The sequence below is a fragment of the Cyprinus carpio genome, chromosome A25 (assembly GCF_018340385.1).
Source record: "Cyprinus carpio isolate SPL01 chromosome A25, ASM1834038v1, whole genome shotgun sequence".
Taxonomy (NCBI): Eukaryota; Metazoa; Chordata; class Actinopteri; order Cypriniformes; family Cyprinidae; genus Cyprinus; species Cyprinus carpio.
Genome location: NC_056596.1, coordinates 17,030,736 through 17,044,800, shown reverse-complemented (window position 1 = coordinate 17,044,800; position 14,065 = coordinate 17,030,736). Strand labels below are relative to the sequence as shown.

The 14,065-nt window shown below is 28.4% G+C and overlaps 1 protein-coding gene across 1 annotated transcript in view; it reads right to left on the bottom strand.

Moving 5' to 3' along the window:
• Positions 1-14,065, bottom strand: part of LOC109071174 (phospholipase C, beta 2) — a 33,086-nt gene that overhangs the window by 13,825 nt on the left and 5,196 nt on the right. Inside the window, exons 5-24 of the mRNA XM_042715936.1 lie at positions 13,528-13,607; positions 13,383-13,436; positions 12,779-12,854; positions 12,597-12,697; positions 12,356-12,519; positions 10,952-11,098; positions 10,723-10,880; positions 9,528-9,610; positions 9,327-9,411; positions 7,743-7,968; positions 7,545-7,609; positions 6,804-6,900; positions 5,625-5,709; positions 5,405-5,529; positions 4,087-4,236; positions 3,750-3,916; positions 3,565-3,664; positions 1,867-1,971; positions 1,730-1,785; positions 506-584 (exon numbers count right to left, since the gene is read on the bottom strand). Coding sequence (XP_042571870.1) covers positions 506-584; positions 1,730-1,785; positions 1,867-1,971; positions 3,565-3,664; positions 3,750-3,916; positions 4,087-4,236; positions 5,405-5,529; positions 5,625-5,709; positions 6,804-6,900; positions 7,545-7,609; positions 7,743-7,968; positions 9,327-9,411; positions 9,528-9,610; positions 10,723-10,880; positions 10,952-11,098; positions 12,356-12,519; positions 12,597-12,697; positions 12,779-12,854; positions 13,383-13,436; positions 13,528-13,607 — 2,203 coding nt within the window. The remainder of the gene's footprint in view (positions 1-505; positions 585-1,729; positions 1,786-1,866; positions 1,972-3,564; positions 3,665-3,749; positions 3,917-4,086; positions 4,237-5,404; positions 5,530-5,624; positions 5,710-6,803; positions 6,901-7,544; positions 7,610-7,742; positions 7,969-9,326; positions 9,412-9,527; positions 9,611-10,722; positions 10,881-10,951; positions 11,099-12,355; positions 12,520-12,596; positions 12,698-12,778; positions 12,855-13,382; positions 13,437-13,527; positions 13,608-14,065) is intronic.

The following is a 14,065-nucleotide window of genomic DNA, read 5'->3' as shown; positions in this document are numbered from 1 at the left end:
ACATAATAAAAATACTAAAAATAAAAATGGGCAAAGCATATAAAAATTACTAAAAAGTGAAAATACAAAAAAAAGCTAATTCAAAATATTAATAAAAACTATATTAGTATATAAATAATACTAACATAACACTGACAAACCAGGGTTATTAATATACTATAGCCAAAACTAAATGGAAAATTTATAATAATAATAAAAAATACTTAGACATAAAAAATACTAAAAACACAAAAACTAAATGAAATAAAATAAGTTTAAGTAATAAAATTAATATGAATTAATTATAATTTTAAGTAGTAAAATTTTTAAATTTATATTAAATTTACATTTATGATATACAAATACTTTTTTTATAAAATTATATAGTTTTTTTATAGTTTTGTTGTATCAGTGCAGTAAAATTGATAATAAGTTGATATTTATTAGTATTCACATACAGTCTAAATAGAGTACCACGATTTGTTAAAGAAACACACACCATGTCCTTCACATGCGTGTTATTTACCTGCGGCAGGTGCAGGAGTGGCCACCGTCTGTGCTCCGTCAGTGACAGGTAACTCATATTCACACACGTATGTTAAACTCTGGAACAGAGATTACAGTGAGATCTGTGTTTCATCTTTCTGAATTTATAAAAGCCGTAAATGACACAGTTATGCACGAGGCAATTTATGGACAGACGGGAGCCTCACACTAAGCAGAGGACATTTCGTATATTTAGTTATTTTGCAATAATGATTGTACAATATCACACGTATTACAAGGCTACTTATCAAATAAGTAAATAAATGTGCATGAAATATTAGATTCGAATTTAAACAAGAGATATGAAACTAGCACATCTATGAATCAAATCGATTGTATTGGTCAACAGCAGTTATATTATTTTAATATATATATATATGTGTGTGTGTGTGTGTGTGTGTGTGTGTGTGTGTGTGTTCTTTAGAGCAGTAGTAAATTTGTTCTGTGTTTTTATCATTTCTTTTATTTTTTTTAAAAAAGTCTATATATTTTTTATACATTTTATTTCCACTTTAGTTTTAGTTATTTTTTAGCAGATTATTAATTTAACATTGAATGAAATGAAAATTGTTTCCTTGACAACTAGTTCAAATAAAATATATTTTTTTATATTTATTTTTTTTTTAAGTTTTTTTTTATTTTTTTTTAGTTTATTTTTAGTTTTAATTTTTTTTTTTTTTTAGTTTTAGTTTTAAATTTTTTTAGTAACAAATAGTTGTTGTTGTTTTTTGTTTTGTTTTTTTTTTTTCTATATTTTGAATTAGCTTGTATTTTTATATTTTGTTTTCTTACTTTAAATTTAAAGATTAAGTAATTTTTTTTTTATTCTATTAATTATATTTCAGTTTTGGCTTTTAGTACATCAAATTAAACTAAATAAAAAAATATGTCGCCTTGTCATCTAGCTGAAATAAAATACGTTTTTTTGTATTTTGTTTCAGTTAATGTTTATTTTATTTTTTTATGGTTTTAGTATAAGTTAACTATAATAACCACGGTTTTTATACAATAAATAAATAAAAAAATAAATAAAAAAAATGCAGCGGTTTATATTCTGGGTTAATTTACTTCTCTTTTTTAAGAGACTCTGCATGTTTTTACATTGCAGGTCAGTCTAAAGAAACCGCTTGCACTCAGTAGTGCACTAATGTCTGTCAAGAGCACTTGAACATGCATCTCTCATTATCTGTGTGTTTAACTCCACCTCAGTCTTCGGCGGCTTTGAAGTCTTCACTGGATTGAAGAGTGCATCCGAGAAATCTAACAGAAAAACAATCATTGAGTGGTTATTTGATGTTGCGTCCAGTAAAAGGAGGGTACAGTAGGCTTGTAGGTCAGTACCAGCGAATGCAGCGGGGATGTAGTCCTTCACCTCGATGTGCACGAACACAGACGGCAGCGTGAGCGGCATGTTGCTCTCGCTGCGCAGACAGATGTGCTGGAAACCTGCAAACCACCACAGCATTTGACAAACCTGTTAAACTTGATCATATTACTCAGAGAGAGTACACTTTCATCACTATGCTTCTTCAGTGCACTTTTTAAAATGCACTTTGTTATGTGTTATACTTAAACATGCATTATGTTTTTGTCATACTTTAAAGAAATGTACTTATGTTGATGTATTGACTAACATACTAAAGCACATGTAAAATATTTAAATGTATTTTTCTACTACATTTCAGTACACTTGCTCATACTGTACAGTATACTCCAGTGCAACCTGGTTTAAAGATTGTCTGTAATACATTTGGTGTTGGTCAGTACACGATAAACAGTTATTTTCTTGACAGTAATATTTCCTCACTTCCGAGAACCTGAAATATAAATGTGACAATTTAACATAAAATGCATTATTAAAGATGATAAAATATTTGTAAATGAAGATTAAATTAGCTGTAGATGTTGTTAAAAAGCATGTTTATTACTACTGTGCACTTCAGAAAAAGTCTATTTTAAAAAAAATAAAATCGGAGTGTACTAAATTTGGCAAAATTAAATTAAATTAAATTAAATTAAATTAAATTAAATTAAATTAAATTTGGCAAAATTAAATTAAATTAAATTAAATTAAATTAAATTAAATTAAATTAAATTAAATTAAATTAAATTAAATTAAATTAATGTATATAGTGTTGTAAACTACACTGGTAAATTGAATTTAACACAGGTTAAATGTTTGAATATTAATTCTAAATTAAGACCCATTAAAATCGTTATAACAAAATTGATTTAAATTCAGTTACATTTAATTTTAGCCAGACTACTCATTAAAAATACATTATAGTTTGTTTACTTAAAAAACACTTAGTTGAAATTCTAAATTGCAACTTCATTATTAGAAAAAATGGGTTATACTTTACAACAAGGTCCATTGGTTAATATTAATTAATGCATGAACTAATATTAACTAACAATGTGCAATACATTTTTACAGCATTTATTAATTTTTGTTTGTGTTAATTAAACTGTTCATTGTTAGTCCATGTTAGCTCAGGTCCATTACTTCATAATGACAGATAAAACTTTTTTTATTTTATTTTTTTATAATGTATTTGTAAATGTTAAAATTAATATAAACTGAGATTAATGAACTATTTTTCATTGGTTAACTAACATTCAGTAGTTAACTAATGTTACCAAATGAAACCTTATTGTAAAATATTACAAAAAAAGATAATTATATATATATTTAATTTTATAATGCTGTTAATGTAATCAGCATGAAAGCATATTTTAGTTTACTTGAATTGCTTATTAGCGATACACTTTAACCATGTTTCAAAAGACACAATAGATGTAATTGTGAAAGTGCACTTAAAGATGCATTAAAGTAAAAATCACTCTTAAGTTGCATTTAATATAAATGTAAACTATAATACATTTAAATCAATTGCAAATAATATGCATACAGGTTTTTGAAATGACATTTAAATCACAGAAAAATATTCTTTTAAAGTATAGTATTTGTGTAGTAAGTATACTTTATAGAAGCATGTTAAGGTGCACTTGTTGTTGACGAGGGAGTGCTGGTCTCACCGGTCTGCATAGCGTCCAGTGGAATGATTCGGTGACCTAAGAACTTGCCTCCTTCCTCCTGAACCACGAGTCTGAGGTAAGCCATCTCCGGCAGCAAGATCTGCTCAACATCACACAGACGTCAGCCTCCGAGCGGCTCAATGAATGAATGAGTCATGAATGATACGAGAGCCGCGGGGTCTGACCTTCTCAAAGACGAAAGGCTCCTCGTTCCACTCGGGGTTGATGCCGTTGGGCGTCGTGCTCCATTTGGTGCGGTATTTGCGTTTGGGGTCTTTGGGCAGACCGATGAGCTCGACCTCCACTCCGGTTTTCACGTGCTTTTCCGACAGGAACTGACCGGAGTAAATCTGAACACAGGATACAGTTCACAGACACATTTACAAGTCAAGAAAGACGAGTTCAAAGAGACATAAAGACATTCACTGATAGTGAAAAGATTGCACATAAAGAATTTGTGGAAATGGAAAATGTCAAATTGTGTTTTTTCTATATAAGAAATGAATTGTTTATGAATTGTTTTTATGGTGAGAGTGCTGGCGATGATGGTGTCAATCCTGTCGGTGAAGGGATCGAACTTCTTGTCGCTGCGACGGACCACGTCGTGTTTGAGGAGGTAACCCGTCCTGCCGTTAAACTCAAACAGAGCCATGTTCAGCTGCATGGGGAAGTCTACAGCATCAAATACACATCATACCATTAAACCCACAGACACAGAGACAGCAGATCAAGAACATCAAGAGCCGGTGTGGTGCTTTTTAAAATGCACATTCAGCTAGGATGCTTGAAGAGAACAAACTTCATACATCAAATTATGTTAGTAAAATTTTTGTTAACAAACTTCCACTATTATGGTTAATGAAAAGGATGATTAAATTTGCTAATTGATTCTTACATTTTTCATTGACTGAACTCCTTTTTGATAATTTTAATAATAATAATAATAATCTAATAATTATTATTATATAGTATATATATATATATATATATATATATATATATATATATATATATATATATCTATATATATATATATATATATTTATTAGGAAGTATTTCATTTTGATTGTTTTTATTTTGGTTGATATGTTTTATTTTAAAATTGTTTATAATTGTTTATTTTAATTTTACATTTTTTATGATTAATAAATGGCATTTATAATGACATTTTTTAATAAACAAGTAATTTATGGTCAAAAACCTGCAAAAAAGAAAAAATAATTACATTTTTTTTTTTATTTTTTTTTTAAATTAAATGTTTTATTTTGTGACCTTTTTTATAATTTTGTATTTTTATGATTTAATTTATTATTAGCTTTGGGAAACCCAGCGCTAAATGTAATGACATTCTTGTTTTTAAATTAAATAATTTATGGACAAAATCTGCAATAATTTACAAAAAATGTGGAAAAAAAATAAATAAAAAATAATTACAAAATAATCTTTTTTTTCTTTTTACTGTTTTCTATTTCTTCTTTTTTTATTTTTTTTATTAAATTTTTTTTTTACTTTTGAACTTTTTACACTCTTAGCATTTAATTAAATATTAATTCATATCAACTCATGAACCACAATTTGACAAACGCTTAGTTAATGTAATGACATTCTTGCGTATTTTTAAATAAACAAATAACTTATTGACAAAAACCTTCAAAAACAAACATTTATATAAAAAAACAAACAAAAAATATATATATATTACAGAATGTTATTTTTTATAATTTTATTTAAAATAATTAATATTATGAAATTATTTATTTTAATTTTACATCTATATAATTTAATTACTGTATTAGCTGCCGTAGGTTTGCTGTGATTTGACCCAACATAAGCCTCTCACCCATAGTCTGGTAGTTGAGCGCCACAAACTGGCAGCCGGCGGTCCAGAAGGGCTGAGGACTGTAGTTAGAAGAGTCCACACGGGTTCCTTTAGGGTAGATGCGACTCATCTGCCTCTTATTATATCTACACACATCAGTTTAGGAAAGCACTGACATCCAAACAGCAGAAAACACTGAATCTGAATCTAAGTGAGAGTGCATGTCAGAAGTAAAGGATACTCCACCCAGTCCACAGCGTTCTTAGCGATCAGACTCTCTCCTTTGGTTTCCACGAAGGAAGAGATGACAAAACTCTTGTTTTTTTCTAGATTTGGACAGAATCAGATCATCAATATGAAACATATGGGACAGAAGGCAAAAACAGCAGATCCAGTCCTACGATGCAACACATTTTTCGTGTCTTATAATAAAAGTCAAATAAAAAAAAATTAAATAAAAATATTATTGTTATTATTATTAATTTTTATTAACATTATTCTTAAAAATAATAATAATGTTAAATAAAAATATAACATTTACTGAGTAAAGACAAATAAGAAATATTATTAATGTAATATATTATTATAAAATAAAAAAAAATATATATATAAGAAATTTAAATATATAAGAAAAAAATATTTAATTTTACTGTCAAATTACAATATTAATAGATATGTTGTCTTAATGTATTCATTTTAAATGTTAACGTTAAACCATCAAATTTTTATTATGATTTTATTTTTTCTGGGTGAATTACAATTATTATTATTATTATTATTTTTATTATTATTACCATTATTATTATTATTAAATACTAATATAAAAATTGCTAAATAAAAAAACTATTGCAGTATTCCACTGTAAAATAAAAAAGATAATTTAAGAAAAATAATATAATAATAATTTTATTTTGCATTACTTGTAAAATTAATTTCTTTTTAATTTCTTCATTTTCAAACATTAAACCATTAAAATCTTATTTTGACAGAAATCTGCAGCCCTTAAAGCTTGAACTAATGAAATGTATACAACATAAATAAAATGTAAATATAAAAATCAATAAAATCAAATGGTGTGTTAACATCAATTAATGCTAACATGAACAATAAAGAACATTTTTTAACTAATATCAACAATTATTAATAAACTATAAGGCTCATTGTAGTTCATGGTAGCTATTGTTATTACTAATGTTAACAAACGAAACTATTGGAAAGTGTTACTAGGTAAACATAACGATGAAATTTAAAACATTTCACTACATTTTATTGGTTTATACATTTAAAATTGCTAATTTATAGCTTAAATGCGAATCATTTGCCAAAAAAGTTCATTATATTTATTGTGTAATATTGCATAAGAATAGGTTTCAGGTGCATTTATTATATATTGATCACACACATATGGTTGTGAACTCACTGGCTGCGTTCTCAAAAGAGATGAATTTGTTGGGCTGTACGTAGTTGACCAGAGCTGACATCTCTTCATACGCCGTCACTTCCTGTCCAGCGGTTCCCTGAGAGGAAATGACAAATAATAGAGACTCAACAAGAGAAGTCGTTACACTTCATGCAGCACACAATTACTTATAAAAAGCAGCTTACTACATGGAAAGTTTCACGGCAGCAAACACTACTCTTCAAAAACATGCTTTTTTAAAAGAAATTAAAACTTTTATTCAGCAAGGATGCATTAAAATGTTTCCAGAAGTGACAGTAAAGACTAAAACAGTGCTGAGTTATTATTGTTGTCAAAAAACAGGCAATACTGTCTCTTGATTAACTGTTGTAAAAAAAAAAAAATCTATTTCACTTGATTTGTAATCATGCTGATTTTTGGAGAGAAAAAAACGGCACTCTTTGTGTAATATATGAAATTATATAAATATACATTTTCTGCCCCCACATCTTGAATTTTGTGATCATTCTAAATGCATTAGACCCCTACTGAAGACTGCAGTAATGATGCTGAAAATACAGGTTTGATCGCAGGAATAAATTACATTCTAACACATATTCACACAGAAAACAGCTATTTTGAATTGTAATAATATTTAACATTTTTGTAGCTTTTACTGTATTTTGGTCAAATAAACACAGCCTTGGTGAGCAGAAGAGACAAAAGAGGCCAGAAGTCACAGTTATGTACTGTCTAGTTCACCTCATCAGAGTTCTTCATCTTCTCTTCGTCCTGTTCATCGTGGTCATCATGTTCTTCACGGTCATCTGGAGCAGTTAGACACAAAATGCTGTTATTTTCAATGGGTTTTGTTTTTGTCCGGTCCGTTGAATCATCTTCACAAACTCTGGACTCTTAATAGAAAGACTGGTTTGAGGACTGGTTTACAGAAGAACTGACCGGTTGCCTGCGGCGGGTCGCTGCTCTCTGGGTTAGTTGGAGCGGGTTGGTTTGGATCGGTGGGTTGGTTGGACTCGGAGTCGTCCGGAGATGCGTTTGCTTGCTCTGGACCGGATGCTTTCTTGGCCTGTTCTGGTTTGCTGGGAGGTGCGCTGCTTTTCTTATTCTTGATCAGTATTTTACCCATCAGCTCAGACGGACTCGGCACCGGATGACCCGGCTTCAGCTAAAAACAAAACCATAGAAGATTAGATCGGATATTAAGTCGAATTACAACTGACAGGTCATTGGTAACACTTTACAATAAGGTCTCATTAATTAATGTTCGTTAAAGCATTAACATTAACTAGTAATGAGCAATATTTATTAAGGTATTTATTAATCTTTGTTAAAATTAATTAAAAAAACAACCATTCATAGCCAGCTCAGGTCTGTTAATACATATATATTTTAAAAAATACAACTTTTGCTTTTAATTTTTATATTTTTTATTAAATTTTGATTTTAATTATGTTTTAGTAAATGTTCAAATTTAGAATTATTATTATTTGTTAATTATTTTGGATTATTAATGTTAATTTAGAATTATATGTCATTTTTTACTGGTTTATTAATTTAATTTAATTTAATTTAATTTAATTTAATTTAATTTAATTTAATTTAATTTAATTTAATTTAATTTAATTTAATTTAATTTAATTTAATTTAATTTTTTATTTTTTAAATGCTTTATAAATATTTGTATTATTAGTTCATATTAAATAATATAATTAACAAATAGATCTTAAATGCAAATTGTTAATTTTAGTTCATGTAACTGGTCAGTGTTTATTTTATTTGTCATTTTTAATCACATTTTCTTTGCCACTAGTCCATTTTAAATGCTTTAGAGGTATTTTTTATTTTTATTTCTTTGCCACTTTTTTATTTTATTTTTTTTATTAGTTTTTTTTATTTTTATTTGCCTCACTGTAAAGTGTTACTGGTAAATAAAATAAAATAAAATAAAATAAAATAAAATAAAATAAAAATTTTAATATTCACTATTCTATTTTAAGTGCTTTATAAATATTTGTATTATTAGTTCATGTAATTGGTCACTATTTATTTTATTTATCATTTTTGATCAAATTTACTTTGCCACTAGTCCATTTTAAATGCTTTAGAGGTATTTTTTATTTTTATTTAGAAGTATTTTTTATTTTTAGTTCATATTAAGTAATGTTATCAAATGGAACCTCACTGTAAACTGATCCTTTTAGTTAATCTAACACCATTTATTTTATTATTTTATTTTATGTTTAATTACATTATCAATTTCAAATGCTTTAGAAATATTTTTATTGGTTCTCATGTTAACCAATATATTTAACTAATGTAAATTTAAACGTAAACGAATGTAACCTTAATGTAAAGTTAATTTTACTTTGTGTAACAGTTCATCATTTATTTTAATTTATTATTTATTTTTTATTTTTTTCATCCTCACTACTCAATTTTAAATAGTCCTGTGTGACAAATTAAATATTTTTAATGATTTATTTAATGACATATGAAGTGCTTGAACCCGACATCTGAACTCACGGGATATTTGTCCAGCACGTCAACGAGCAGAGCGTCTCCGAAGATCGTCCTGCAGTAGTTGGCCATCTTCTCCTGCTGCTTGACTCTGAAACAAACACACGAGCGCAGTTACATCACATCCCAGATAGCACACCATCAAACCTGCAGCGTGAGGAGCAAAATGTGTTCATTTGTCAATTAAATATTAGGGATGTGTCTTACGAATCAACGTGGTTCTCAAAGGAAAGGACCACAGGATACTTGGATGTTTTGAAGGCGCTCTCAGCGATCGCTTCAATCACATCCTGTCAGGAAGAAAGAACATTCTTTACCCTTGTGAAGAAAAGTCCACTTAATCATAATCAATGCGCACTTGTAGTGTACTTCACATCTTAAAAGTATATTTAAAAAAAACTGTAGATAATATAGTATTAATGAAATAAAAGGCCATTAAATTGCACTTTGCAATAAAGTCAAATTAGATTATGTTAAAGTTCATTTTAAAGGATCATGTTTTAATGCTTTTGATTAGGATTAATGAATGCTTTAGAAGTAGTTTTCACTGTCAGTTCATGTTAAATAATATATTTTACTAATGTTTATAAATGGAACCTTTTTGTAAAATGTTACAAGTTTATGTTATTCATGTAACTGATTTAATTTAATTTTATTTAATTTTTTATTTTTTTATTTTTTAATATTTAATATTTGGTGTATTGTATTTTACTTTACATTATTTTATTTTATTTTTTATATTTTTTTATTTTATTTTTTAAATATTTTTTATTGTATATTTTATTTTATTTTATTTTATTATATTATTATTATTTTTTAATGTAATTAATTTAATGTAATCTACTCAAATTAGATTTATTTTATTTTATTATTAGTTTTGTATTTTAATTAATTTAATTAAATGTATTTTTTTATTTTTTTTTATTTTATTTAATTTGATTTATTTTATTTTATTATTAGTTTTGTTAATTTCAAAGACATATAAAATTATAAAAATTACATAAAGTTCAAAGCCTCCCTAGTGTTATTTCAAAGACAATATAAGTAATTATAAAATTACATATAAAAAAGCATTTTAGTTTAGTTGCAACTAACTACTTCACACTTGAGTATATTCTTTTAAAGAATTTAATTTCTGTAATAAGTGCTCATTTTAAAAGTATGCTTTTTCAAGCAGCTATTTATAGTATCTGAGTATTAAGGTTTTACATTTACACATTTAGTAACGACTTACAGTGCATTCATGCTATACATTTTTTACCAGTATGTGTGTTCCCTGGGATTTGAACCCACATCCTTTTGCGCTGCTAACACAACGCTCTACCACTGAGCCACAGCAACACAGGTTTTGATCCCATTTGATCCCATAATAACAGCAAGAGCTCTGATTGGAGGAGCCCACCTTGAAGAGGATCTCGGTTGTCATGGTGAAGCCGTGGGTGATGATTGGCTCTTCATCCGGAGGTTTGCCCTTCCAGCAGTCGAGCTCCAGACAGCGGCACCCGGCGAGGAGACACTGGCGGTACATCTCCGGAGACGAGACGCCCGTCAGCTGCCCCGCTGCACACAACACACGCTTTCAGGTAAATATCCACAAACATCCTCAGTCACTGCTTGGGTTTTCTCCTCACCTGTGAGGTAGGTGTTGTGGGAGGATTTGACGAAGTAATGTGGGATGGGTTGGGTCATATCGTGACTCTGGGCCAGTTTGTCCAGTTTCACCACTGATGTTTCAGATCCCATCAGATAAAACATCAACCCTTCTGGAGAAATCTGACCTGCAGCAGCAAAAACTTCAAATTAACCTTTTACAAACACAGTCACACGTCAAAAACACTGTTGTTATTTACCGAGCTGATCTCACGTGACTGATTTTACATTTATTACAGGTTGATACTTCACAGATCTATAGTTTTTATATATTATTTTATTTTATTTTATTTTATTTTATTTTATTATATTATATTATATTATATTATATCATTTTCATTAATATTATAAACTCATTATTTTTCGATTTTCAACTTTTATTTTATTTTAAATTAAAGTTTTACTAAAGTACTAGAGTAGTTTTGTAATTTCTTTTAGTTATTATGTTTTTAAATGACTATTTAGTTTTTTTTATTATATTATATTATATATTTTTTATTAATATTTTAATATTTTATTAATTATTTTAATTTTAAGTAAAAGTTGTGTTAATTTTCTTGTGTATTTTTGTCATTTTTATTAGTTTATATCATTGTAATTAACATTATATTTTAGTTTTATTAATATTTGCAACTTGTTTTTATTTTTAGATTTTACATTTTTATTGTAATTTAAGTTAAAGCTTTACTACATTTGTTGTGTATTAAAAAAATAGAGTTTTACTAAATTTGTTGCTTATGTCATTTTTATTAGTTCTGTTTTTAAATGTCTGTATTGTTTTTATTAATATTATATTATATTAGTATAACTGAACTTGTTTTTATATTTAAATTTTCCATTTTTATTTTTATTTTGGAATAATATAAATTTTCTTAAAATTTACTTTAATATGAAGAAAATTATTTTAAGCATAAATGTAATACAATTTAGTGATGTTTCTGCTTAAAACACGAATAAAACTGTTGCCAATGGGTCAAGACAGCAGACATAAGAATAATATTTTATTTTATTTTATTTTATTTTATTTTATTTTATTTTATTTTATTTTATTTTATTTTTATTTTATTTTGTGTAAAATAAAAACTGTTGGCAGTGGATCAAGACAATAAATGTAGAATAATAATGTTAATGTAAGATATATTAAAAACTTAAAAATACAAAAACTAGAAACTGAAAGAAAATAAGTACTAAAATTGCAAAATTAAAATGAAAGCTATAGAAAAAAAAAAAAAAAAAAAAAACTGACAAAAGCACATTAAAAAAATTAACTGAAAACATAAAAATTAAAGCTAATTTAGAATATGAATTAAATCAATAACGCTGCATCTCAGAATTTATTTGTTTTTGTAAATGGCTCATTAAACGGATCTCTGTGGGACACTCACCGCGGCTGGCGTTGGACGAGCTCGGCTCGTATTTCTCGATGAGATTCTTCACCTGTTCGGGTCTGACGAGTGGAAACAGCTCCTCGTTGAGACGGGAATCTCGCTGTTTCTCGTTCAGAAACTTGGTCAGCATCTCCTTCGTCATGAAACCCTTTCCTTTCGTGCTGTGGAGGTCATAATCAAACACTGATCAAAGATCAGATCAAATGATCAAATGAACACATGGAGTGCGTTCACTCACAAGGACGTGAAGATTTCATTGATTTCAGGTCTGGGACACAGATGGAGTATGAAGGTCTTGAAGGCCGCTTCAGTGAACACATCGGGTTTAATGGTGTCGAACTAACAACACAAGACGACTCATGGTTAAATACTGCATAAACACTCTCATACACAAGCATGTAAGCAAGTAAACACACACACCTTTCCTTTCGGGAGATTTGCTGCGACTAGAGCAGCTTCCACCCTTTTCTTGTCTGCTGGAAACATCTTAAAGATACTGAGACGAAAGATTAAGATCATTAGGAGAAGATATAAAATATTAAGTATCACTTTAATGTGCGACAATGCACATTACACCTAGTGACATTAGCATCCCAAATGCTGTTCTATTCAAAATTTTGAGGTCGGTAAGATTTTTATGCTCACCAAGGCTGCATTTATTTGATAAAAAAAAATAGTAAAAATTGTGAAATATTATTATCATTTCAAACAGCTGTTTTCTATGTGAATATCTGTTAAACTGTAATTTATTTCTGTGATCAAAGTTGAATTTTCCAGTCTTCAGTGTCACGTGATCTTCTGAAATCATTCTTATATGCTGATTTGCTGCTCAGGAAACATTTATTATTATTATTATTATTATTATTATTATTATTATTATTATTATTATTATTATGTTGATTATAACAGTTGTGCTGCGTCATACTTTTGTGGAAACTGTGATACATTTTATTTTTCATGATTCTTTAATGAATAGAAAGTTCAAAAGAGCAGCATTTATTTGAAATATCTTTTTTTTTCTTACTTTTTAACAGGGATTTTCCCATCTTTGTTGGTCTGCAATGAGAGGCGGACATACCTATAAAGAAGACACAATATGGAATATTATGAATAAAAATCAATATTTGTCATGTCATGGCTAGTCTCAAATTGACAGCACAGATCCTCACACTTTCTCCAGGAAGAACTGTCTGCAGGCGTTTGCTCTCAGTGTGTTATATGCGATAGCCAGGATGTCGTCTGCCCACATCTGTGCCAAAAAGAAATTAACTTACATTAGAAAAACATGACAGATTGATCCTCTGCAGTGAATGGGTACCGTCAGAATGAGAGTCCAAACAGCTGATAAAAACATCACAATAATCCACAAGTAATCCACAGCACTCCAGTCCATCAGTGAACATCTGGAGAAGACAAAAGATGAAACACATCCAGCATTAAGATGTTTTTAACTCAAATACATAGAGTCTATAATCCATAATAAAACTTCCTCCAGTGAAAAGTGCATCTCCTGTTGTCTCTCACATCAAAATCCAGACACATATTTGTTTTAGAGCCGTTTAAACGCTGCTTGATCTGTGCAGATTTCTCTCCTGATTCACACCAGAACACTTTTTCACTGGAGGAAGTGTTATTATGGGTTATGAACTCTTATGTATTTTAGTTAAAAAATGTCTTAATGCTGGATGTGTTTCAGCTTTTGTCTTC